Genomic DNA, 15,380 nt, shown 5'->3' with positions numbered 1-15,380 from the left:
TTTTTCTCTAGCAATGCAAACACAATTTTAATCTCATATGCATTCTTTTGTAATTCAGGGGGTGGTGGTGGGAAACAAACTCCCTAAAGCAATCTGCTGGTTTTCAGAGCAGATGCAGAAGAATGCTTATTGTGGTTCCCAGTGATTGTCAGGTTACTCTTAATCGATTGGACCTCTCAAATTCTCATAGTAGTTCCCAGCTGTTTTCTTTCTTCTGCATATGGGTCATTTCCAGTGCTTTCCTTACTGGTGGTCTACTTACTCCTCCTTAGTAAACTTTGTTGATAGTTTGAATCTGTTCTCCCATCTTATCAATATTCTGCATGCTATTTGCACTTCTTGTTTTCAGTTTGCACTTTGTTTTTATTTTTCAGGTGGTAGCTTATATTTGATTTTCAGTGTAAATGTGGGAGGCTGGACTTGCATACTTACTGGGTAAACTTTCTTCGTTCATTTTATTATCCTCTCCAGCTGCAGTCTGGTAGGACTTTTCCCCTTTGAAGACTCACCTCATGACTTGACTGTGTGTTTTCATTTAACTGAAATCTGCCTAAGATCCCTATGTTGCGAAGTGGCTGTGTTTTGGCCTTCATGCGTGACATCACAGTGACATTTGGGACCTAGGAAGGCTGGGGCTGTCAGAAAGTACCACTACTCTTTATTCATTGCTTTGGACCTATGGAGAAGGATGCGGTGAATAAGAGCTGGTCCAGATGAGCACTGGATGCTTAAATGCATACTGCAGTCTAATGCTTGGTTTGGTTTCTTCCTTGTCTTCATCTGGATGTATGTTTAAGTTGTGTAGCTGGGAGCAGTTGCAACTTCCTCTCAAGCTGGTATCTTTTTGGTTGTGTGCTTGCTTATGAGCTGGCTCTGCTGTGATGAATGGGTAAGTCATGCTTCTTGCTGTGCTGGCTGCTGGCAGCATCTCACAGAAGTGGAGGTCTTCATAGCTGCCTTTTTCCACCTGTTCTTTCTTGAAAATGGCTGTTTAGAAAATTGAAGCTACTTCTCAAATCACTGCAATGACAGCAACAGCAGTTTGCAGTTTCAGGAATTAGGAAATGAGCTCATCTTTTTTGTAAAAATAGGATGATGCAACTCCGTGGTGGAAGGAGTTGTTCTTTGGAAAGGGTTGAGGGGACTAAAGGAAGCAGAAGTCACTCTTGAACCTGCCTGTCACTGTTGTCTTTCTCAGGTGCCTTCTCAAAGGTGCAGAAAATGTGCTACGCTCATTGTTATATTTTTTCTTGAAGTGCAAGAATGCCTGGAATAAGGAGAGTTTTTCTGAGAAGTGTTGCTCACTGTTGTTACAGGATAGTGAATGTATCAAATGTGTCTGCAGCCAGACAGCGAGTACACACATTTTCTGTGCATGGTTGGCTGAATCCGTCGGTTACTGAGATGTGAGAAAGTGCGATAGCCTGGCACAGACACGCTAGTCCAGGTAAAGACAGTGTGGCACAGCCTGCAGGGGTAGGTTTCTTTGGAATGATAGAATCATAGAATCATTAAGGTTGGAAAAGACCTCTAAGGTCACCAAGTAATTCCAACTGTCAGCGCATCCCCACCGTGCCCACCAACCACGTCCCTCAGTGCCACATCCACACAGTTCTTGAACACCTCCAGGGACGGTGACTCCAGCACCTCCCTGGGCAGTCTGTGCCACTGCATCACCACTCTTTTGGAGAAGTTTTTTCTCATATCCAGCCTGAACCTCCCTGGGTGCAACTCAGGTCCTACCACTGTTACCTAGAAGAGGCTTACCTCCGCCTCACCACAGTCTCCTCTCAAGAAGTTTGGAGATGATAGGGTTTCTCCTTAGCCTCCTCCAGACTAACAATTCCAGCTCCCTCAGTTGGGGCCCATATAAGATTTGTGCTCCAGACTCCTCACAGCTTCATTGCCTTTCTGTGAACATGCTCCAGGGTCTCAACGTCTTTCTTTTAGTGAGGGGCAAAACAGTGAACGCAGTACTCAAGATTTGGCCTCACCAGAGCTGAGTACAGAGGGACGATCACCTCCTTGCTCCTGCTGGCTGCACTATTTCTGATATGAGCCAGGATGCCCTCGGCCTTCTTGGCCACTTGAACACACTGCTGGTTCTCAGCCTCTCTCTGGGGCTCTTCTGAAATCTGGTGTCAGTGTTTTGGCAGCTTAGGATTTGTCCCTTTGTCACGTTAGAAATGTTAGGCCACTTGTCACCATAGTGTCCACTGCTGGTGGGTACTTTGGTATCCCGTGGCGAGGCTCTCATCACACGATGCGGGTTTGCCCTGCTCTGGTTAACACAGTGCTTGTGGTACAAGTTCAGTGAGACTTTGTAAAAGTGCCTCCAGCTCCTAAATAAACTGTTGTTTTAGGCAAAAAGGGCTGCTGACTCCTCGCCTCTTCAGTTCCCAATCTCCTTCAAAAGCAAAACAAACAAAACAAATATCCAGGAGCTGACAGAGACAAAAAACCAAACCAAACCAAACAAAAAAAGGGTGGGGAGGGGGAACATAGAGCAGCTGATCAGTTCACTGCACGAAGCACTCTGTATAAAGCCATCAGCGACTCTGCTAAGTTGGCATGTGTTGACATACCTCCATTAAAGTCAAAGCCATGTGGGTCAGGAAGCCTCCATTCGCCCAAGCCCAGGCACCTGCCAGCCTGAGCCAGTCCCGAGTGCAGGTTGCTACCATATCCATTGGCCACATCTGGCCATCTGTTCAAGCCTCGAGGTATCTTGTGGGTTCCTTTGCTCCTGCTGTGGTGTGCCTGTTGGGATGAGGGGTAGGCATAGTGGGCAGTAGCACTTGAAAAGAATGGGGACCGTGGTGCACTGTATCATCTCTGACCCTACCGTAGCGTTGTAAGGAGCCTGAAGCTGAAAGGAAAACAAACGTGGATTATTTTTAGCAAAACACTTGTAGTTGGGTGGCAGTGAGCCAGTGTAATAAAGGACATGCTGTCTCCTAAAACGATTGTAATCTTGTCTCTGTGTGGAGGGACTTTGTGTCCTAGCGCTGCAATCCGGTAAAGGCAGCATTTACAATGCAACCCTACCAGAACTGGCATGTTCTGAACATTTTAGCAGTTAGCTCTGCCCTTATGATTAGCAGGAATTCTTTTAATCAAAGAAAAAGGCATCTGATGATAGGGAATAAGCGCTTATTTTTAAGCAGCACCATTCATTTCAGTGCTGGAAAGTGACTTTGCATGTATGTTCATTGATAGCCATTAACAGACTGTAGGATTTATCTGTTCTGTCTCCATTCTTTGTGACATGAAGCAGCTTGAGTACCTCTCACTGCTCCTTGGTGTCTCAGGTCTGTGTAGTCTATACTCCCTCTGTGTGTGCTCATGGGTATCTCCTGATCTGCGCAGCAGTGAGGTGCAGCTGCACCAGTCCTCAAAGAGTGATCTACTTCAAAGCATGCCTTTGAAGAAAACTCCTTCTTAGGACTTCAAAGCTGATTAAACAGTTCAGAGTGAAATTGCACAATGAATCATCTACCAGGAAAAAGCATTATTTTTTTATAACCTCCCGTGGTCTAATTTTGGAAGAGCCCTGGAACTGGAGGTAACTGGTAAATCACTGCTTGACATGGTTTTGTGCTCACTTCTGGCTCTGGAGAACCTGGTTCAGAGCAGTTCTCAGCCTGTCATTTGCAACAGGAACCAAGTCGTCATGCCCTTCTGCTGCCAGGGTTTCATTTCTTTCTGAGGCTAGGATTCTCCTTTCAGGACCAACCTGTTCGAGCTCCTTCAAAACACAGCTCAGCCAGTGCCACAAATTGTTCCTCATCTGCTCTGAAGCATGGAAGCATGTTGCTGGCTGAGTATGAGCATTCCTCTGGAAGTCTGTTGGGCAGGGCTTCATTCTCTTAGGAAGGGATTTTTTACACAGCCTCGCTGGGCTCAGCAATCCACGCTGTTGTCAGTGACTCCTGTGTTTCTGATGTCTATGCTGCTCTGCAAGGTGAGAGCTGCCATGAGGGCTGTTTGGGAACCAAAAGGCTTGGGGTGAAGGCATTTCAAACAACAAGCAATGTAGTGCGCAGCATTAGCAGCCCTGATTTTGCTCCTTGGCGGATGCTGCATTCCTACTACAGACAGCATTTGTTCTGGCCCTGGCTTCAATGAGCTAGAACTCTTCTCCACCCTTCCTTATTTTTAATAATTGCTGTGTTTTTGCTCTGATAGACTTTGGCAAATGCCTGACTTAGCCTGCTTTGAAGCAGGGCTGATACTAAAGGCATGCATATTTGTTTGAGAGAAAAAATGTGTTATGACCTCTTGCTCCTTCCCTCCTCCTTTCTGTCCAAAAAACTCCAGTTAGGTTGAGCTCTGAGCACCTTCTGGCTGGTGGCTGTGTTGGCTGCTCTGCTTGATATCTGAGCAGGAACTCTTTCCCCATAGTGCAGAATGCTAACGTGCTTTTCTCTGGGACAAAACTGAGAATTATTTCCCCACAGGTTTGCTGAAAATTAAGAGCATCCCAAGGTCTGATGTTCCTGACACTGCGGGTATTCATGTTGAGGTTTCTATCTGCAGTCCTGTAGACTGGCAGATAGAAACTGAGATGCAGCATGCCTGGACCCTTACCTCTGGGTTAGTGATCTTGCTCTCGTGCATTTGGGAAGTTCTAGCTGTTCACCAGCCCTCTTCAGTGTCACTGTGAGAGTTTGAATTTTGCAAACAACATCATGAAGAAAAAAATAAAAGTTAGTATAGAAGATTCTTAAACAGATCAAATGTGCCAAGTGCTGAGCACAATGGGATACCTTGGTGTTAGGAGCTAAATCCCCATGCACCTGGTCAGTAATGAAGTAAAGAAAACAGTATGAAATCTTTCAGACATTCCTGGCTGTTGAGGCGTGCTATGGAAAAGCAGCTTTGCAGATGTTGCTGTCTGCATGTTTCATCTGTGAGTACAGAGAAGCGGTTGCTGCTGCTGTTAGCACTGAATTTACTGCAGTGGCTGTTCGTTGAATCTCTGTAATTTCTGCTGGAAATAGTGGCCCAGGGCATGTGCATGCTCAGCTGAGAATATAAGAATGCTTTGGCAGAAGCGGTAAGGAGGATGCTCATTGCTGTGGACAGAAAGGAGGTGTAAGTACCTGATTTCAAGCCAGAACCCATGCACTGTGAGGCTAAAGAGGTCTCTTTTTCAGTATCTTCTGTTTCCTGATAGAAGAGATCAATATAAGAGTCTCTGGATGAAGATCAGCAGCTGTTGCTGTGGAGGCAATTGTAGGCAGTGGTACTGTTGCAGTTTGGCCTTGAATACAGAATTAGGTGAAATATAATTTACTACATTTTTCAGCCTACTTTTGTCAGTGAAAGTTTCTCATTTTGTATGACAAAGAGTAAAGCTGCATGAGAAATCCATGTCCAGTCATGCTCTCTATTTAAAGCCCTTTCTTGTCTCTATTTAGCTAGGAATTCTGCTGTGGACTCCAGATGTGTAGAAGCTGCAGACCATAGAAGACAAGCCTGTCTGCAACATGGGTCATTCCTTGCTTTTTGTTTAAGTCCTTTATAGGCACTTTGCAGAAGGAAACTGATGTCAGTATCTGCATGCGGCAATGAGGGACAGATAGAAAGAGTATACCTGCAGAACCTGGAGGTGCTAGGAGATGTCAGCCCTTCCTCTGAGTAGCACCTTCCAGGCCCTGTTAAATTGACCTGTCCGGGAGGAACACAGAAATGACAGCTTGCAGTAGCCATGCTGTGAACACAAGGTGTTTGTATGCCTAAGCCTTTGGTGGCACAAGCAGTGTCTAGTCACTGTGTAGGAAACTTGAGAATTGAAGTCTCTTTCCAATTTCGCAGAACATGAGGCTTACAGACAACCTGTGTTATCAATTTGACCACCTTCTTGTGTTTGTTAATTAAGCAGTGTGTTACTTAATTGCCAGAATTCGTCTCTTTCTGAACTTCTGGAGGTTTGTAATAATGTTGACTCTTGCTGTGCACCGGTTCCTAGCAGAGTGCAGATGTTTCTTGTCAGCGCTGGCCATCTTTCAAGGCTATAAATACTGCCTTTAGTAAAGAATGGTGGTGAAACAGGCTAATTTATGAACGAGGTTGCACGAATTGGCCTGGCTTTCGAAGTAGCTTTTGTGTGTGGAAAGCACTGTGGGTGTGTTAGCTTACCTGTTTATCCTTTGCTCTTGTTAAGTGGTAAGAGATGGGTGTTTGAAACCTGTTGTAGCAGGTGCGAATGGATAAGGTGTTGCTTTGGCCACATGTCAGAGGAGTTGGGAATTTGCTTTCTTCACAAGATTGGAGTAGACCAAATTTAGTGAATTTAGTTATTTGTAAGGAAATTTCAGATATTGGCTAACCCTTTGTTGAAGAGGGCTAAAGAGATATTTCCCAAAACAACAGCGTGAGGATGGTCTTTTTTGTTTGCTTTCTGGGTGGCTTGTGGGTAGTGTTCTGAAAACTGTATTTTCGTCATAAATCTTATGATAGACCACTGAGAATGAAGCCCTTCTATTTATGCTTACGAAACACATTATTATGTACACTTAAATAAATGCATATTTGTAAGAACGAGAGGATGTCTGTTTTCCCCAGATACTCAGTTAAAATTGAAGAGAAAAAAAAAAAAAAAGGGGGAGAAAAAATAGAAGTTGTACTGAAGGCATGTTTGATTGTTCCATTTCATGTTACTCTGTAGGTAACACTTCTTCCTCTAGTAGCACTGCATACTCCCTCAGTTAAACCATATATGAAAAGAGAGGTAGGGCACAAATGATGATATGTATTGAAGGTGATGTGCAGAATAGCAAATATTTTTGTTCTTTGTTTACACTGCATGAAAATCTCATCACTGGAGGGCTAACGGAGTGATCAGTTGTGCTGACTGTGGCTTGTCAAGCCTGAAAATTGCAGTGGCATATGACTCTGACATGTCAAAGCGTTGTGTTTAAAATCATCTTTAACTCATTCCACTCATATCTTCCCTGCACATGGCCTCTGCTGATCACATTAGCTCCCTGCAAACTAAGACTTAGTGGAAAGAATTTCTGTATAGCACTTTAAAAAAAAAAAATAGAAATGCTGTCACACACACAGAACTGAGATTGTGCATAAATTTTCACACAAGTATCCGGGAAAAGCTTTTACAGACTTTAAAAAAAAGGCTTTTCCTTGTGCAGGGAGATGTATGTGGAGGTACGCTTTCTTATGTGGAAGGTTTTTGCCTCTTTGAGGGGAGAAGCAATACATAGCTTAGCCAGAACTTTCCTCTGGCAGTAGTAGTGGGAGGAATCTGAAAATGTATGATTTATATAAGGTAGCCTGGGACTGCTGAACATCCTGACTCTGAGGAACTGATGAGGGAAATCACTGCTGCCATGAGGGAACAGGAGGAAAGCGAGCAGAGCTCTGCAGGCTGGTCTTTCTCCAGTTCTCCACACGAAGCTCCTCGCTGCAAGTCCTGCTGCTATCACTGGTGGAGCCTCCTGGTGGGATGCCTTCTGTGTGTGGGCTGCATGGATGCTACTAAGACTTCTGGGGTGGTTATTTGGGGAGTAGCATTGTTTCCAGGACAACTGGGGAAGAATGAGGAAGGGACTTCTGCCGAGTCAGCATGGAGCTGCTGAACACCCTAGCTGGGTGGCTGCATTTTCCTGTGAAAAGTAGCTAATGGCTCGCTTATACAGAGGCCTCTTTACACTGTTCTCAAACACATTGGGTACCTGCTGCTTGCAGATGATTGGATTAAAAAAATACTAGTTCAAGAAGTAAGTGAGAAGCCATTATTGTCGGTACAGTTGTGGGTTGACTGTAGCAAATAGCCTGTCTGTTCAGTGAGCAGGTTTTGGACACGGCATATTCAAAATGTGAGCCTGGAGTGCAGTGTTTTTCTAGGGTGGAAAACCTGCATTCGGGTCTCCATGTTTAACTCTGTTATCCTCTGATGACGGTTAAATAAATGTCCCTGTTCTACAAAACTCTTTCAATTAATTGGTACTTGCTCTATCATGTAATATCACTTCTGTACTATTAATTACCTTCTGTTCTAAGAGGAATTAAATCCTTCTCAAAGCTGTGTGTTGTTGCCTTACTTTTTTTCTTCCCACGTTTTTTGTATCTGATAGCACTGCTGGACTGCAGAATATGGTGTTAGACTCCAGTGCTGCCATGGGGAGCAATAGACTTCAGGAGAAAGATGCTGTTGGAGCCCTTGGCCATGATCTCAGCAATGGCAACAGCAGCAATTTGGAAGCAGCCAGGCACCTAGCTAAACGCCTCTACCATCTGGACAGATTCAAGCGCTCTGATGTGGCAAAGCATTTGGGTAAAAAGTACGTGCTGATGTGAGGACATATGCCCTGTTGTTCATGTTACTGATTTGGGGGAGTTCACTCTTGAATGACTAACTTTTCTTTTTTTCTTTCTTTGTTCAAAGCAATGAATTCAGCAAGCTTGTGGCCGAAGAATACCTTAAGTTTTTTGATTTCACAGGCATGACGCTGGACTTCTCACTCAGGTATATGCCTCTTTGCAAACCTGATGTTCTTGTTCTAATGACCGTGCTGTGTGCTGTGCTGTCCTGATTGAATAGTGGGAGTTTTAGATGGTAAAGAGAGGAACTGACATATTCTGGGATGGAGCATTTCTCTCCTGTTTGGCTTGGTGTGCCACCATTGTAGCACTGTTAGAGCAGTTGCATTTCCTGGAGAGGGCGATCTTTGGGTGGACCTGCTTAGATATGATCCTTGATCCTTTTCTTCTTGATAGAGAGAAAAATGACAGATCAGTAAACAGGAGGACTGCCAGGTGCAGCTGAGAAGTGAAGGTGTTGCTCATGCTGAGCTGAATGGTGCTCACTGACTTTTTCACTGATGCCTTTTGGAGCTTGCTCTGCTTGACTGCACAGTGCAGAGCAGGGGCCAGGATTTCGTGTGGCTCAGCGGCCCTCTTGTTGTGTCCCCCTGAGGCACCTAAAAATATGCAGAAAAGCAAAAGCTTCTGCATTGAAAATGCCTGTGAGAGTTTGGTTGCTGCCAGGGTGGGTGTTTGAAAACCCATCCTTCAAGTTTTGTTCCTTTTTACACCGGAATTAGGCCTCAGATGTTTGTTTTCAGTATTTTTTCTTAGGAGGCAGCGTACCAAATTTTTGTAGCAGTGGCCTGTTGGCACAGTTGGTGGATAGTTAAATGCTGACAGAAAAAGAAGAGGGGTTTAAAGTGAGTTTCAATCATCTGACTTGGGTTACTCTAGAGGGTTATTATTTTTCACTAACTGTACAAACCCCGGAAGGCTGTGGGTTTTGTCAGTCCCCTTGCAAATAATTTCCAGGAGGTCAGCTGCCAGCAACTGCATCTGAGGGTGAAAAAAAGCACTCAGGTCCTGCACACTAATGGCAGTAGGAACCCACCTGCAGAAGGGGTTAACAGAGTGCTACAGTGCTGCATGCTCCAGGGAGCTGAGCACCAACCCTGTGCAGGGTGGAGGATGCTGGTTCCTTGTTCTGGGTGTTAGGTGCCCTAAGGCGTGATTCTAAATATACCCATCTTTTAAATTGTGAAATGCAACACCTAATTATTTTGCAGCACATTTTTAGGCGGTCTCTTCTCCCTGTGGATCTCCGGTTAATATTAATAGTCGTGACCTTCTCTAAAGTATGCTCTCTCTGGCATGGTACTTAGACGCTCAAAGAACTTGAGCCAAACTGCAGAGGCTGTCAGGCACCGTAACCGCATAGAACAGTCTGAAGTCAAAGGATCAGCTTGAACCCCGGTGGTATGCTGCCCCACATATGCAGGACTGAGAAGTAGCTGTGCCATTAATGCTGGCTTGCTGGTGAGCCATGGTTTGTTACACCATGGTGATGTGTTGGCACACCACAGCCCATAGCTGCAGCCCTGACCCACATTATCCCCAAACTGTGTGAAGCTGTTGTATAGTGTGTAACACAGTTGATGGAGAGTCCAGGATATAATGACAGTCATTCATTGCCCAGCTCTGCTTCCACACTATCTGCATGTGATCTTTTGTCACTCATGCATCTTTCTTGTTTATTTAACAAGTGTTGTTCTACCATTTGCCAATCCAAGGGGTCTTTCAGATGGGTAAATGTCCTGAAAACAAGAAGGGGCTTGTAGGTCTCTGGTGACAAGCATGAGCAGGGGCTATTGGTGGAAAGATCCTGAGTTGGAAGAGCTGGGACAGCTAGTTGTCAAAAAGTCCTACTAGGGCACGAAATAGGGTTGGACGAGAAACCCTGTAGAGACTCAATTGTATGTACTTGTGAATTTAGTAATTTGCAATACACTGCATGTGAAATGAAGTTATTACCAGGCAGATCACACTCTGTATGGGTGTGAGATCACTGCAAGTATGGTCTGTCTCTGACCTTACATCAAAGAAAAACAATTAATAGTTATTCTTCCAGGTCAGACAGACTTTCAGTGCTTCAGCAGCATATTCCTCACTTCTCAGACCTGGCGTTTCAGTCCTATGAGATATTTAAAATTTGTCTGTTAGGTGCTCATTTTGTATGCCTTCTTGCTTCAGACCCAAAGGGTCTGTGCTTTCAGGCTTTTCTTAGAAGCATCTTGACAAATGAGTATAGGCTGATAGCATTGAGATCATCTCTTGGCTGCAGATGTGGGAATTTGGACAAGTGCAGAAGTTAAAAGAGAAGGCTCTGGGGAGACCTCATTGTGGCCTTCCAATAGTTGAAGGGAGCATGTAAACATGAGGAGCAATGGCTGTTTATGAGGGTGGATAGTGATAAGACAAGGGGGAATGTTTTTAAACTGAGACAGGGGAGGTTTAGGTTAGATATTAGGAGGAAGTTTTTCACACGGAGGGTGGTGACACACTGGAGAGATTGCCCAAGGAGGTTGTGGATGCTCCATCCCTGGAGGCATTTAAGGCCAGGCTGGATGTGGCTCTGGGCAGCCTGGTCTGCTGGTTGGCAACCATGTCTGTGGCAGGGAAGTTGAAACTTGATGATCATTATGGTCCTTTTCAACCGAGGCCATTCTGTGATTCTTCATGAGAGTTGGCTGCAAAAGGCTAGCTTTTCTAGCAGGAGCAATAGTGGAGTGGGTAAGAGGCAGATGAAGATGTCTCCTCTTTTTGCACAGGCTGTGCCCCTGTATGTATCTGCCCTCTGCCCAGGACTGTCAAGAGCAGTAACAGGGCAGGTTTTGCTCTTTTGCTATTGATACACAACAGGAGAAATTTCTGTCCTCTTTCTCATGTTTTCTGCAGGGCACATGGCCATACTTCTCTTCTGCAAGGTGACTGTTGGGTCATGGCTGCTGTGTTACATGTCCCACTGGAAGGAGAATTTCACATTCAGTCCCAACTCCAAGTCCTTTGTGCCTGTGCCTCACTTCACTGCCTCTGATTTTGATGGAAATAATGATGGCTGTAAAGTTAAAAGGTGCAGGCGAAAAGGGCAGAGAACATCCTGGATGTATGTTGTACATGACCTGTTCCAGTGTCTTCCCTGAAGAAATGAAAAACACTAAAAATTAGGAAAAACTAGTTCAGTTATTAAATTTGCTTGTTAACTGGTATATTCCATGGTTAAGAACAGTGGTAGTTTAACTCCTTGTTCATGTACTGTGATGTTAATTACAGGAATTAACTGTGCATGGTTTGATAGTCTGTTTTCCTTGACAGGCTTCTTGGAGCCAGCTGCTGGGCACATGCTTATGTATTTCTTAAGCTCTGTAGCTATATATGCTTCCCCCTGTCTGAGGGGGATAAAAAAAATTATGATTTTAATTTTTCCTTTCTATGCAATTCTTTTAGGAGTTTCTTTAAAGCCTTTTCACTTATTGGAGAAACTCAGGAACGAGAGAGAGTTTTAGTCCACTTTTCCAGCAGATACTATCAGTGTAACCCAAACACCATTTCTTCTAAAGGTAACTTTGCTTTTAATAAGAAGATGTTTAGTCTCCTTCTATCCTCACCTTGTTTGTGTGGTTGCATGTAGGGTGATGTATAATTGTTGTACCATGCTTTAGAAATTGCCTACTGTGAGCATGGAAACCCTTCATATTGTCCACACATAATCATGTGTAAAGATCTTTAGGCATCCTCAGTGTAAATTCTTAGTTGTAGCATCTCCAGATTTAAGTGTCTGCACTTCTCTTTTTTGGTCTCACTGGCTCTGAGTGTGTGTGGGTGCTTGCACTCTAGCTACAGTAAATGAGAATGCCACCTTATCTGGAAGTGATGCAGTTCACTTCTCATACACCAATCCATGCTTGTTTCTTCTCACACACTGATACTGCAAATGCCCATTCTTGCCAGTTATGGAGGTGAATTTTGGGTGCTGTAGACCCTGGCGAGTTTTCATCTTCACTAACATCAGTCAGAATGCTGCCTCCTTGCCAGTGTTTTCGGTCATTTTGGAAACTGATGTGAGAAACAAACAAGCACACAGATCAAACTCTAGAAAGTTGGCATTCAAAAGGAGGGCACACTGTCAGCTGGCATGGCTCCTGCATTCAGTCAGCCACACCAGCAGTGGAATGTGACTGTAATTCCAGTGCTGGCTGATCACACACTGAGAAAGCTGAGAAAAGAAGGAGGGTGGAAAAGAAATATGCACAGGCTGAAATGTACCTTTGGTTCTCCAGTGTAACTAAGGAGGAGCTGCTGCATTTGGAGCTGCTGTCTTGTTTACTTACCCCTGTTTTGTGGTTAACCCTTGTTACAGTGAGATGGTATTTGCCCTCATTATGTCTTTCTAGCTTCACTGGTTTGCCTGTCAGACAAGAGAATAGGTAGCAGTAAGACGTGATCTGCTCCTGTGCTATCTCTGTCCTCTTTCTTATGCCTTTCTTATTTTAAGTCAGGACAGACAGTTAAGTAAGAACAAGCACATCATTTACAGATTAAAACAATGATTTGTGTTTGATGTGGCTTACTCTAGTCCAAGTTGCAGAAAGAAATTTCCAGTTCAGAACCTGAACAAGTGTCTGGATTAAAGTGAGTCCTGTAGACTTTGCATAGGGTTTTAATTTGTTGCTGGATTTCCACTGTCAGTAGTCAAGTGGTGCACTGCAGAAATGTGGTGTTTGTTTCTTTCGGTGGAAATCCAGGATTGCATTTGCTTTTCTCTTTTCTCCTTTCCCTTCTTAATCTTTTGAGTATATTTGCGATTTGGAATTGGGAAGGCAAGCTGCTGTGAAGAAATGCATAGACCTGAACAGAGGCACCACAGTCTCAGATTGAAGCTGCTTCAGACTTAACATTGTTAGTGATGATAGTAGTACTTCTTTCATTCCGTGCTTTGCTAGAATTCTGCTTGGGTACTAGGCCCTGTACAAGCATGATAAGAAAGCATAGTACTTGTCTTGAGGGTTGTCTTTTTGTAAAGGCCTTAGGCCTGTGATCACACAGTCTTAGTGACTTTTAAGATATGTATATCCCCGTCCACCATTTCTCTTCTTTTACAACATGGGAATTTGTACATGATTTGGCTACAAGAGATTTTAATTGCAATTCACTACAGGATGTCTTTACTTTATAAGTGATCATTTTTCTCACCTCTGTGAGAGAAGGGAAGATGACATCTGGTGTTTATAAACAAGAGAATAGATAAGTTATTTTTCCTAGTGTAAACGATGTTTGGAAACTGAATTTAAGCATTTGGAGATTGACTTTAAAAGAAATGCGTGGAAAATGAGGAACATGCTTTTGCAAATTGTGATCCTTACTGACTTAATGGCAGTGACTCTGAGAGTGTAGTCAGAAATACAGTGTGTCTCTTCTGGTGCCTTGTGGAGGATCTGTGATACATGCAGGACCTCCTTAGACATTGCTGAAGTACTCACTACCCAACACAAAGTCTAGGCAGTGAAAATATCTGGCTGAAGTTATTAAGAATTCTCCACTGAATGAGGAGAGGGCCAGAGGGGGAGAAAAACATACAATTGTTATGTTCTATCATACTATATAGAAAAATAGCCATTTTCTGTCTTCACTTTCTGTCCTAAACAGATAAAATAAAAAGGAATTCATACAAGCTGTGGTACTGATGTCAGCATGGTTTCCTGTCTAGTTTGCTTCATTTATAGGTGCTGCAAGATAGTTTTGACATTCATTAAAAGGTGAAAGAAAGGTTGCTCTGTTTTGGCAACTGTGGAATGACCTCACCGTTTGTTTACTTATTTGTATTTCTTGATAAACAGATTACCATTAAAAAAACAGGCTCAATTAGACTGTGAGGCTTGGTTTCATCCACTCTTAAGGGTACAATCTTGAGTTTGCATGTGACTGGTTATATCTCTCTGCAGATGGAATTCACTGTCTCACGTGTGCCCTGATGCTGCTAAACACTGATCTGCATGGCCACGTGAGTATGCACAGCTTCATATAGATTGATCCTGACAACTCTGTGTCTGGAAGTAGCAGTCTTCTGGCAACAGAATCCCCTTGCTGATGGCCTGATTCTAAAGTGCTCTGAACATCTCTGTTGCAGACAGCAAACAGTGAGGTGGTTGCTCTCCCTGAAACTGCTGTAGTACGGGGCAGAGCTGTCCAGCGTGCCCAGGAGCACACAGTTCTAGGCCATATGTGTGAAGATGCTCTTTGTAGTTGAGCTCCTCCTTTTCTTGTCTGATCCCCATCCTTTCCTGATGATGGCAGGTGGTTCTGATTTGGGAACTGTTGTTGGGATTGATTTCTCCTTTCCAGTGTAAAAATACTTGGGAAAGTGGAAGAAGTAAGAGAAGAGAAACTGGGAAAGTCAGAAGGGGAAGGTGTTGGTTGTAGGCCTTGTACTGCAGACAGAAGAGCTGATGGAACCAGAGTTCTGCTCAGCCAGAGTAATTATGAGTGTGCCTGGAGGCAAGAAAGCTGAGGAGGGGTGTGGATATCCTGAGCTGAGGCCGAATTCCCCCAGCAAATGCCTCTCCCCAGTGGCTGCCTGGAGGAAGTAATTTTCTAGCTGAAATTTTCTTAGTCACACTGGAGCAGGGTGCCAGCAGCCCTAGGACATGTCTTTCAGCACTCATGGTGCAGTAGGCTGCTGTGCACAGTATTCCTATGGTGGGAGGTGTTCTCTGTCCTTACACAGCAGGGATGTGTATTGGGCAGCAGGTGACAGAGGCTTGTCCCTGGGGACAGGGGTAGCCTGGGCTGCATTATGGTGGGTCTGTCTGTAAGGGTTTCTCAGCCCCTGTGGGGCACAGCTCTGTAGTGAGTGCAGGTAACAATGCCAAGGCTTCTGTGTGCTTCTCCAGGGATTTTGACGCCCACTTCGCATTCACTGAAGATCACATTGATCTGAAGATAGTAGGAGCAGGAGAGGAAGGGGAGTTGTAAAAAATTTTGTCCCCGGAAGCAGGGCTTATCTTAGCTTCGAAGTGTGTGGGACAGTGAGTGGAATTTGGGGAGCATACCTT

The 15,380-nt window shown here is 44.3% G+C and overlaps 1 protein-coding gene across 2 annotated transcripts in view; it reads left to right on the top strand.

The window, feature by feature from the left end:
• The window catches only part of LOC104915217 (PH and SEC7 domain-containing protein 3), a 106,703-nt gene that overhangs the window by 22,869 nt on the left and 68,454 nt on the right, over positions 1-15,380 (top strand). For both annotated transcript variants that reach the window (XM_010725979.3, XM_031557349.1), the window contains exons 6-9: positions 8,100-8,306; positions 8,411-8,491; positions 11,776-11,888; positions 14,271-14,329. In XM_010725979.3, the coding sequence (XP_010724281.1) occupies positions 8,100-8,306; positions 8,411-8,491; positions 11,776-11,888; positions 14,271-14,329 (460 nt within the window). The remainder of the gene's footprint in view (positions 1-8,099; positions 8,307-8,410; positions 8,492-11,775; positions 11,889-14,270; positions 14,330-15,380) is intronic.

The sequence above is a fragment of the Meleagris gallopavo genome, chromosome Z (assembly GCF_000146605.3).
Source record: "Meleagris gallopavo isolate NT-WF06-2002-E0010 breed Aviagen turkey brand Nicholas breeding stock chromosome Z, Turkey_5.1, whole genome shotgun sequence".
Taxonomy (NCBI): domain Eukaryota; kingdom Metazoa; phylum Chordata; class Aves; order Galliformes; family Phasianidae; genus Meleagris; species Meleagris gallopavo.
The sequence above is the reverse complement of the archived record's forward strand: the minus strand, read 5'-3'. Positions and strand labels throughout refer to the sequence as shown.